This window comes from Bos mutus, chromosome 14, assembly GCF_027580195.1.
Source record: "Bos mutus isolate GX-2022 chromosome 14, NWIPB_WYAK_1.1, whole genome shotgun sequence".
In the NCBI taxonomy this organism is placed as follows: domain Eukaryota; kingdom Metazoa; phylum Chordata; class Mammalia; order Artiodactyla; family Bovidae; genus Bos; species Bos mutus.
Window position 1 is genome coordinate 61523449 of NC_091630.1, and position 12361 is coordinate 61535809.

A 12361-nucleotide genomic window follows, 5' to 3' on the forward strand; every position below is an offset into this window, starting at 1 on the left:
CGCGGCCACAAACCCCTTCCACCATAGGGCTATTTCCCCCTAAGCAATCCAAAGACAGGGACAGAATACCATGGGATATCCATATTCACTGGCAATGAAATTACACTTTCTAATGTCTCCACTAACGGAATCCTATAAGAAAGTGAGGAGGGGATCGTTGAGATGAAAAATCAGAGTGAAAAACATACGAAAATAATGGGTCAGGAGCTGGGAGAAAAAATAAAATTGGGACAACTGAATCCATTCAAGAATGCAAAGACGGGTCAACTGTGATGAACTTGTAGGTGACAAAAAAAAAAAAAGTTCAATTAGCAAGTATTTTCTATCTGTGAAGTACAAAACATTACAAGGGCTTGTGACTCATTGGTTAGTTAAAAATATTTTTGAATAGAATGAATATTCCTCTAAAACAACTCTCAAACAGTCCTCAAGGAAATCATTGTCAATTTATTTAACTTTATGTTAAAATGTTCGTATTTTCCTGTATTGCTTTAGAGTTATGTTAAGATAACCACTACTGGTTTGAGATTCCATGTATTTTAAATTCCACAAAAAGTCTGTGTTTTTTTCCTTTTGTACAGAGAAGACGTACATTTGAATGAAATTCGAGCTTTTCAGTGGGTGTTGATCAGTGTTTCTTTCATTTTCTTTCACTGTTGGCTCTCTCCTTGGCTCTAGTACAGGGAACGATGTTGGTGCGTAGGCTGGCCTGGGTTCTACCAGCCAAGGCTCAGTTTGATCAGAGAGCTGCTGACGTGGATTTCTCTCTAGTCTAGAGATTCTTTGTGTATAGATGGGTGCTCAGGCACGTCTGATTCTTTGTGTCCCCATGGACTGTAGCCCACCATGCTCCTCTGTTCATGGGATTTCCCAGGTAAGAATTCTCTCATTCTTGAGTGATGATACTAGAAGGAGATTCTGTTTTAGTCTAAACATTGAACTTCTGTGAGTCTAGATATTATTAACCTTTTCTTCTGGTATTAATTTCTTAAAAATTGGTTATAGCGAAAAAAAAGAAATCTTCCATTATTTTCACTAAAGGTTGAGTGCTCTCTGGTATTACTATGTTAATTGTCAACAGTTGTGCCAGTGAAAGTCCATGAAATCCTTGGAGCAGTTTGGAGCACCCAGAAGGAAGGTCTGGCTTAGACGGTCAAGAGGCCCCCTTGTTGTCCAGTCTCTCGGGGGCTCAGCCTTTGTGCAGGATGGTCGCGTTCAGGGCTTCTGTGGTGACTGAGATGCAGAGACCCAGGGTTCACATCAACCATCCCCTTCTTCCTCGTGTCAGATGTCACAGACAGTCAGCACATGGCCCAGGTGAGGCAGTAGCTGTGCACCAGGGGAAGAGGGCTGAGACCCCCATTAGAATGAAGCCACCTGGGTTCAGAATCATGCTTCCCCAACTGATGAGTCCTGGGAGAGTCACTCACCAAGTCTTTGCACCCATGCATCAGTCTCCAAAGTCATGGCTGTCACCAACGAAACCCACAACTCCTCCTAAGTCTTTTCTGCACAGGGGTACTTGAAACCACCATCCTATGTGACATCCTGGGGAAAACCGACGTGGTTTCCTTGGTCAGGCTGGACCCAACCAAGCAGCCCAGAGAAGTGAGAGGCAGAAACCCACTTGTGGGCTTTTGCTTGAGGCCCCACCTGGGAGGCTGTGCAGTCAGGCATTGACCAGAGGCCCCCAGCTGGTCAGCAGCAGTGTCAGGATCCACTCGGACCTATATCTCTCTGACTCCACAGCCAACATGTGGCCCACAGCGCAACATATAACATTCATAATCAGAGCTTAAATGATGGAAAGAATGACTCAGATTTTTGTCTTGATTATTTCACAATTCTGCAAAGTTATTTCAGGCAAATTATTTACAGACAGACCCTCGTTGTTCATGAAAAGCACAAAGAACTCCTCTCACTCCATTGTTCCCTGAACAAATGGACAGAAAAAGTAAAAGAACATAAAAGACAAGGGAAATGGAATATGGAGAATGAAATCACCATAGGAGAGGATGATAAGCTTTACCAATTACATTTTATAGACTTTGTGTGCTGGCAGGTATGAAAATACACATGACCTTTGACCCTTCCTGATATAGCACCTCAACCTGGAGTCTTTAAGTATCAAAGTTGAAAAATGTCACTTCCTCATACATTTCTTTCTCATAAAAAATATGTTATAACTCCCACTTCAGCTATTGAAATAATCAAGGTTAGCGCATTTCATTTTACAGATCTGTTATTTACAGTGAAATATCTGGTGTCTTTTGAAAATGATTTATACTTATTGCTTAAATTATGACAGTAGAATATAAATTTACTTTCTAGTCTTTTTCTGTAACAACTGCCAGAATTATTTTTGATTGCATACAATGATCTAACAACACAAAGATTTTAATGGTTTTAAGGCCCATAACTAACTTTCAAAACATTTATTCTTCAATGTCAAGAATGTTGTTTCCTATAATATTAATAGCACAAATGGGAAAAGTAGCATTAACAGTCTTTGCTTTAAAATAAACTCTTGCCTGACTTCAGACTATACTACAAAGCTACAGTCATCATGACAGTATGGTACTGGCACAAAGACGGAAATATAGATCAATGGAACAAAATAGAAAGCCCAGAGACAAAGCCACACACCTATGGACACCTTATCTTTGACAAAGGAGGCAAAAATATACAATGGAGAAAAGATAATCTCTTTAACAGATAGTGCTGGGAAAACTGGTCAGCCACCTGTAAAAGAATGAAACTAGAACACGTTCTAACACCACACGCAAAAATAAACTCAAAATGGATTAAAGACCTAAAAGTAAGACCAGAAACTATAAAACTCCTAGAGGAAAATATAGGCAAAACACTCTCTGACATAAGTCACAGCAAGATCCTTTATGACCCACCCCCCAGAGTAATGGAAATAAAAGCATGACCCATTTCCCAGAGTAATGGAAATAAAAGCAAAAATAAACAAATGGGACCTAATTAAACTTAAAAGCTTCTGCACAACAAAGGAAACTATAAGCAAGGTGAAAAGACAGCCTTCAGAACGGGAGAAAATAATAGCAAACAAAGCAACTGACAAAGAATTAATCCCCAAAATATGCAAGCAGCTTATGTAGCTCAATACCAGAAAAATAAACAACACAATAAAAAATGGACCAAAGAACTAAACAGACATTTCTCCAAAGAAGACATACAGATGGCTAACAAACACATGAAAAGATGCTCAACATCACTCATTATCAGAGAAACACAAATCAAAACCACAATGAGGTACCATCTCACGCTGGTCAGAATGGCTGCTATCAAAAAGTCTACAAACAATAAATGCTGGAGAGGGTGTGGAGAAAAGGGAACCCTCTTACACTGTTGGTGGGAATGCAAACTAGTACAGTCACTAAGGAGAACAATGTGGAGATTCCTTAAAAAAACTGGAAATAGAACTGCCATACAACCCAGCAATCCCACTGCTGGCCATACACACTGAGAAAACCAGAATTGAAAGAGACACATGTACCTCAATGTTTATCACAGCACTGTTTACAATAGCTAGGGCATGGAAGCAACCTAGATGTCCATCAGCAGACAAATGGATAAGAAAACTTTGGTACATATACACAATGGAATATACTCAGCTATTAAAAAGAACACATTTGAATCAGTAGTAATGTGGTGGGTGAAACTGGAGCATATTATACAGAGTGAAGTCAGAAAGAAAAACCCCAATACAGTATATTAACGCATATATATGGAATTTAGAAAGATGGTAATGACAACCATATACATGAGATAGTAAAAGAGACACAGATATAAAGAACAGACTTTTGGACTCTGTGAGAGAAGGCGAGGGTGGGATGATTTGAAAGAATAGCATTGAAACATGTATATTATCATATGTAAAAGAGATGACCAGTCCAAGTTTGATGCATGAAACAGGGCAATCAAAGCCAGTGAGCTGGGACAACCCAGAGCACGGGCATGGGGAGGGAGGTGGGAGGGGGCTTCAGGATTGGGGACACATGTACACCTGTGGCTGATTTATGTCAATGTATGGCAAAAACCACCACAATATTGTAAAGTAATTAGCCTCTGATTAAAATTAATTAATTAAAAAATAAACTCTTTTTACAAAATGTAACACATTTCAAGGTATATTCCCATTCAAGATCTCAAGAACAATGATCAGGCCAAAGTAGAAATGCAAACAGAGCAAAAGTGTGCTGTCAGTTACTCAGTCATGTCCGACTCTTTGTGACCCCATGGACTATAGTCCACCAGGCTCCTCTATCCATATGATTTTCCAGGCAAGAACACTGGAGTGTGTTGCCATTCTCTTCTCCAACAGATCTTCCTAACCCAGGGATTGAACCCCCATCTCCTACATTGACAGGCGGGTTCTTTGCCATCTGAGCCACCAGCGAAGCCCACATAGAGCAAAATTCAGATACAAATTTTGTTAAGGACTTGGCATAGAAAGCACTGATTAAAGGTGAATAGTCAGAATGTTTCTCAGAAACTGGTGAGCTAGTCACCTGAGTTTAAGCCTCCTGGTGAGCACAAGGCAAACTCTCTCTTCACCTTGATGAGCAAACTGGGAGAATCTCGTGTGTCCTAAAATTAGTGACCTCAAGTCCTTGGGAGGACTAGGCTATACTGTTATGTAAGGCGGTGGAGTGATGTTAACGTATCATCAGGTGTTATTTTCTCTTATGTTTCAAATGTTGTCTTAAATACGTAGGCCATGTTTCAGGAAACTCAAACAGTATCTGCTTACTCAAAATCTGCTTCAGAAAATAAATATGCCGCAGGAACTGAACACAGCATCCCTGGGCTGGGACAGAAGTGAGGACTAGACACAGCCAGGACTGATGCTTCTCCTAGGGACCTGACTCCACAATGCACGTTCCAGGAACATGTGCCACAAGGCACCCTGCTGTCCAGGTTCCCAGGTACCTCATTATCAGTGACAAGCCAGAAGGACACAGGCTCCTAATCTTATGAATCTCTGAGTAGACCATACTCCATTCCCCAAACTGGCCACCAAGTCTGCGTGACCCACTAATTCCTGAGCAGCCTCAAGTTTGGTATGAAGTCTCCCAATTCTGGATGATTTAAATTAAGTCAGATATTCATAGTCTCTAGCAGACCTTTCTCTGATATTAGGATGCTAATGTCCACTGTTCTTTTTCTGCTAATGTTACAGTTTATTTCACACATTTGCCTGTAGATTTGGGGTTTAAACATTTTGGGGTCAGGAACCATAATTAACTGTTTCCCATGGCACCTAGACAGATCCCCACATGGTAGGTTCTCAGTAAATATCCATTTGATTGAGATGCAATGCAATAATTGTCTTTACTTTTATTGTATTTTAATTTATATGTGTCTTGATTCTTATTGTCTAAAACATTGCAAGTGTTATTAATTCCTTTAAAGATCCTTGCATGCATGTGTGTGATAAGTCATTTCAGTCGTGTCCGACTCTTTGCAACCCTATGGACTGTAGCCCACCAGTCTTCCCTGTCCATAGGATTCTCCAGGAAAGAATATTGGAGTGGTTTGCTATGCCCTCCTCCAGGGAATCTTCAGGACCCAGGAATCAAACCTTCATCTTACCTCTCCTGCTTGGCAGACAGGTTTGTTACTATTAGCACCACCTGTGAAGCCCTAAAGATCCTTAGCAAAGTCAAACAATGTTCAATCCTAACGCTAAAAATGGAAATCAAACATGCCTCTTGAAGTGGAAAGACATAACTCAGAAAGAAAAGTTTATGATGATGGAGTTTTTAAAGATTTGACAGTTGGATTTATTTGGAACAGTTGTGCTGTGGAATTGCTGAGTGGTTTCCTTAACGCAGTCAGGTATTTGTAAGGAAAACACTGACTCCAGCTCCACACTGAGGCACAAGTGGTGAACTCAATCCACAGTCACTGCTGTGTATGTAATGGGAAGAGAATAAAGCAGCCTGAATGGCTCCCACCCACTGACCTTCCTCTTTCCGTCTCCTTATTACAGAGGGGTCCACGGGTATGGGGCAGGGACTAGAATAACGTGTCACCCAGCTTGTTCAGCTCTGCAGAAGAACAGCTCTTCCCCCCTCTCAGGAGAGAGCAGAGATGGAGGCTCTGATGTGAGGGACAGATGGGGGAGGTCTCCGGAGAAGGGGATGAGGAGGGAACCTGGCAGGATGTGGGCTCCTGACGGGCGGGGTGGACACTGTATCGCCTGCCTGCCAAGGCTGGAGGGCTGCTCAGTGCCCCATGTCTGCATCCCTGGCTGCAGCCACAGTGGGGATGGGGCACTGAGCCCTGATTCCAGGCAGAGGCTCCTTTCAGAGGGGAGGCGGTCGACTCACAGCTGTGGGGGTCAAGGCACCACCCGTGAAAGGACCCGAAAGACAGCAGAGGCGTCACGAGCATGTTGACCGCAGGGATGGATGAGAGCATGCAGGAGGTGGAAGCTGGGCTGCGGCGGCGAGATGGAGCTGACGGGCGCGCGGACCGACGCCTGTATTCACTTCATACACATGCGCTCATTGTTTGAGTCATTCAGACCTTGCCGCCTTCTGAAGACCACATTTTAGATATTCTCCACCGTGTGACAGTTACTTCTCTGGTGACAGGAGTGAGAGAGAAGGGCAGTGAAGTACCGGATGTGGTTGGTTTACTCTTGGAGAGACGACCCTGGTGGTGCCAATGGTCCTCTTTCAGAACAAAAAAGGCAAAGGAAAATGACTGGGAGCCTGCTGGACTTGGCTGAGACCGACGCTTTGCGGTTCAGTGCACTGAGGCCAGAGGCATGAAGATGTTCAGAAGGAGGACTTTGAAGTGAAATGCCACAGTGAGGTCAAGAATTTCCAATGGAGAGTGAATCATACAGGTCAGAAGAAGCTCCACGTCTTATACATCCTAATACTTGGAATAGAAAAATAAAATTCTTCGTAAGTGAGCTCTGCTTCTCTTCACGTTTGTGAGCACAGGGGTAATGACCATCTTACATTTAACCGGAAGGATTCGTTTTGTCTTTAGAATGTGTGCATGTTTCAAAGGGTGAAATACAAGGAAGTTCAAAATATTTATAAAAGAAAAAGAACTGCTTACTCCAAAGTACAGGTGGTAAATAAAAATCAGCACTTTATTAAATGTGTATAAAACCAACATGCTGATTTTATCAATTATTAAATACAGATCTAGTTTAACATCCCTCACATTTTACACAATGTGTAGATTAGATTTTCATCTTTATCACTTTGCATTAATTCCCTGGTGGGTGTGAAGGTGGCTAAGAAATCCTAATATATCACAAATTATATAGCTACTTTTTGTGAAATAATTTCAAATGAAAAATAATTTCAAATGATAACAAATTATGTCAAATTACATACAAGATGCCATGTTATAAAATGATTTGTGATGTTCTTTCAAAGTTAAGTCTCTACAGCTTACAAAGGGCTTAGTGCAGACCTGAGAGGAGAAAAATGACATTAAAAAAATAACAGACCTACTTATTTACCTCCTCCCTGGATTAGCATAATTCTGAAAAAATAAAGCAGCCAAGGATTTCAAGTCTGTCAGAGAAGCCAGGTCCCAGAGCAGTTTGAGCAAATTCTAACTCCGTGTACCCTGGGCTTTGTCTAGGTTCCCTCGTCATTAGTGGGGACCATGCCCTGGGCATCTTACTGTGTTGTTGGGATGGTAGTTGAGGTGCAGGCCGCTGTCACAGAGCGGGGAGGAGGTGCCGCTGCTCTGGTCGCTCGGTGCACCTGCGGGAAGAGTCAGAGCATTGCTGGTTAGAAGCCCACCTGCTCTGCATGGACATCTTCTGTCCCGTGAACTTCAGGTCACTTCAGGTATCATGCAAGCCAGGGAGTAAAATTATCTCTGTTTTATTTATGTCAAAGCCAGAGTTTTGGAAGTAAACAAAAATAAAAATGAAAACCTAAAGTGGATCCTAAAAGAGACCTGCAAATATTTATCTTTGATTTCAGAAGCATTAAGGTTTTATTAAGGGAAGCATTCAACCTTATAAAAATAGTATTTTACTTTATTACCCGAAGAGACCTATTCTTATGGACCATACTTAAAATGGTGCAAGATTTTGTTTGGCTACGAAGTCCTACTTAATTTTTTGTACTAATGTACTAGCAAATCTCGTGTATGTTTACCATAATTTTCCATAATGCAAAGTTTGTAAGTACTCTGTCTTCACAATCACTCTTGCTGTGTACACTGTCACTGGGAGCACCTTCATTGACATGCAATCAATTTACAACTAAAATAGTTCATATTAGATCCTCATGAGAAAACTACAAATATCTATTTTTAAAGATGAGTAATATAAAATAAAGACTTGTGATTTTCTAAGATTTTACAATTTAGTAATTGCTTCAAAGATATATAATCTTGGTACCAAAATCCCACTAAAACATCACAGGAAAAATACATCTGGAAATCTTTAATGAACATAGATTAAAAAATAATAACAATACTTTACAAATTAAAACCTGTAATATATCTATAAAGATACAGCATGATCATGGTGTTTATCCTAGGGATGCAAGCTTTATTTGGCATTCAAAATCAACTTTTAAAAAGTTACCATATCAACAGAAAAAAATTTTTAAATGTAGTATCTCAATGGATGAAAAACATATTTGACACAATTCAACATTAACTTCTAAAACAAAGAAAGAAAAAGAAATATCTTCAGTAACCAGGATTAGAAGGGTGCCTATATTTTAACTGGGGCTTCCCTAGTGGCTCAGCTGGTAAAGAATCCACCTGCAATGTGGGAGACTTGGGTTCGACATCTGGGTTGGAAAGATCCCCTGAAGACAGGAATGGCTACTCACTCCAGTATTCTGGCCTGGAGAAGTCTATGGACTGTATAGTCCATGGGGTCACAAAGAGCTGGACATGACTGAGCGACTTTCACTTTCTATTCTAGCCCAATAAAAGGCACCTGTGTTATACAGAGCAAAGTAAGTCAGAGAAAGAAAGACAAATATTGTCTATTAACGCATATATGTGAAATCTAGAAAAGTGGTACAGGTGAACCTATTTGTAGGACAGGAATGGAGACACAGATGTAGAGAAGAGACTTGTGGACACGGTGGGGAAAGGAAAGAGTGGGATGATGGGAGAAAGTAGCACCAACATACACACACTACCATGTGCAAAGTAGACAGCTAGTGGGAAGCGGCTGAACAACACGGGGAGCCCAGCCTGGTGCTCTGTGACAACCTATAGGGGTGGGATGGGGAGGGAGGGAGGCTTAAGAGGGAGGGGAATTATGTATAATTATGGCTGATCTGTATCTGTATTGTTGTATGGCAGAAACCAACACAACACTGTAAAGAAATTTTCCTCTGATTAAAAATAAATTAAGTAAATTAATAATAAAAAGGGCAACTATGAGCACCCACAGCTGATGGCACACTTAACAGTGAGAAGCTGGATGGTGTCCACCAGTATCTTGCAAGGGGGAAGGACATCTGCACTCAGGACTTCATTCAACACATTACTAGAGGACCACCCCATTACTATGTGCATAATCAAGAAAAAACAAGGAATTAAAGAAATATAGCTTGGAAAGAGACAAGCAAAACTCACTATTTGTAGATGACATAACTTCATATGTAGAAAAATTTTTACAAAGCACAAAAAATCTTATTAGAATTAGTAAGGAAATTAAGCTATGTTGTAAAATGTCAATATATAAAAATGCTTGTTTTTTGTATGTTAGCAACCGATAATTGGAAAATTAAATATTTAAAATATTATTTACACTAAAATACAAAAATATAAAAGACTTAAATTTAATGAAAGATATGATATACTTTCCCATTGGAAACACTAAAATATTGACAGAAAAAAAATATAAAGAGATGGAAAGATATGTTTGTGGAATGAAAGATTTAAAGTTGTTAAGGTGTTAAGTATACTAATTGTTTATCAATTCAATCTAGTCACATTCAAAATCATAATAGCTTTTTATATGGAAATTGATATGCTATTTATAAAATGTACGCAGCAATGCAAGGATCTAGAATAGCTGAACACAAATTGAAATAGCTTGAAATATTGCAAAGTTGAAGAACCTACCCTGGATGACTTTTTAAAGTAGTATAAAGCTGCAATGATCAACTTCGGAGAAGGCAATGGCACCCCACTCCAGTACTCTTGCCTAGAAAATCCCATGGATGGAGGAGCCTGGTGGGCTACAGTCCATGGGGTCGCTAAGAGTCGGACACGACTGAGCTACTTCACTTTCACTTTTCACTTTCCTGCATTAGAGGAGGAAATGGCAACCCACTCCAGTGTTCTTGCCTGGAGAATCCCAGGGACAGGGGAGCCTGGTGGGCTGCCATCTTTGGGGTCGCACAGAGTCGGACACGACTGAAGCGACTTAGCAGCAGCAGCAGCAATGATCAACACTGTGGTTTTGTTGAAAGAATACAGTATGCATAAATTAATGGAAATAAGATGGTGATTCCTTCATTCTTGATTCCTACTTCAGAACCAAAATGTTATTACTATAAGAGAGATTATAAACTTAAACATAGAAATCAATGTTATAGGCACTCCCCTGGTGATCCAGTGGCTAAGACTCCATGCTCCCAATGTATAGGGCCCAGGTTGGATCCTGCATGGAGGAAACTAGGTCCCAGATGCCTCAACAAAGATCAAAGATCCTGTGTGCAGGAACAGCCAAATAAATAAATAAATCTACTTTCAAAAAATCAAGCTGAAAAGCTGCTTGCAAAAATGTAGGGAAAGATCCTTGCTACCAAGGGGTAGGCAAATATTTTTTAGAGAAGATACAGAAAACTAAAAGCATATACAACAAAAACAACAACAAAATGATAAATTAGATCTTATAAAAATAAAATCAAACTCTCACAAAGAGTTGTACAAACTGAGACACCTTGGGTAAAAAATACAGTCATGCACAAAATGAGTGAAATGTTTGTAACACACATAACTAACAAAAGGCTTATAAGCAGTCTTGTATTCTCCTGCAATGTGATAATATAAAGGCATACCAATAGAAATAGGGGAAAAAGACATCACAAAATAAGAGATGCAAATAGCACATGACAAGGAGCAAATCATCATCAGTCTTCAGAGAAATGCAAATTGAAATTTCAATCTTATACCACCAGACACTCAAGAGAACAGCTGAAGAAATTGTGACCATCACATATTGCATTAATACAGAGCAACCAAAACTCTCACCCACACTGGAGTGGACACTGAGAGATCTGTAAATATATGCCCATCTTAGAAATAGATTTGGCAGTTTGTCAGCAAGTTAATTGCACATCTGTCTTGTCACTCAGCAATTCCACTCCTAGGTACTTACAGTACCAGTTATAGTAGTGACATAAAATACTAAGACTCTCCATCATTGTACAGGATTGTTTACAGCAGTTTTCTTTACAATAGCAAAACACCGGAAACTGTTTGCCTATAAGCAGGAAAATGTATTACCCAACTTTACTACAGTCACAAGTGGAACACTACGCAACAATGTAAAAAAAAGTTCTGAAAATATGTAACATGAGATGGTTCATTATGAAAGAAGCCAGATGTAAAAAAATAAAAACAGCTTGATTACATTACATAAAATTCTAGAAGAAGCAAAAAATAATACTTGATGGCAAGAAATCAAGTCAGTGGTTTTTTGTGGGAATGTTATTTATAGGAAGATGCACAGCAGAACCATTTTATGAGCTATATGCATGTGGACTAAGCAAACATGCGTTTGTCAAAACTGATCCAATTGAGAATTGAGGATCTTTGCATTTCATTTCATGTAAACTTCATTAAAAATATACTCTAATTTGATTTTAGCAAAACCTGTAAGATGTATGCATTTCATTTCATAATGTTCAAATAGATATGGAAATTTTTAAGTAGCTCTTATGAAAATTATTGCATTTTCACATAGACCAGGGCTTCCTTCAATCTCCATATTTTCATCAGGACAGATTAAGTGTAAATGTTTATTTAGTAAATTCAGTAGTTGAATAAGAGTATATTGCTTTCTACTTAGAGAATATATATTCATCAAACATTATGAATGAAATTCAATAGAGATACAAAATGTATATATTTAATATGACACATTTTAAAATAAATAATGTTTCCCCAATTATAGTTGGAAAATAGCTAAATGTGAATACATTTTGAAACAAAACCAACAGCTGTTCCCTTTGGAGAAAGGTTAATTGAACGCTTTGTGACATCAAGACAAAATGTTTGTATTCAGGTAGAAATCCCAACTTTGAAAAGAAGCTACTAATTACTGTCAGGAAATAATGGTTCAGAAAGCAAGCATGACTTGAGCATT

The 12361-nt window shown here is 39.5% G+C and overlaps 1 protein-coding gene across 1 annotated transcript in view; it reads right to left on the bottom strand.

Annotated features, from left to right (window-relative positions):
* SNTG1 (syntrophin gamma 1) overlaps positions 1–12361 on the bottom strand; it is a 138978-nt gene that overhangs the window by 84077 nt on the left and 42540 nt on the right. The window contains exon 9 of the mRNA XM_070382795.1: positions 7687–7769. Within this exon, the coding sequence (XP_070238896.1) occupies positions 7687–7769 (83 nt within the window). The remainder of the gene's footprint in view (positions 1–7686; positions 7770–12361) is intronic.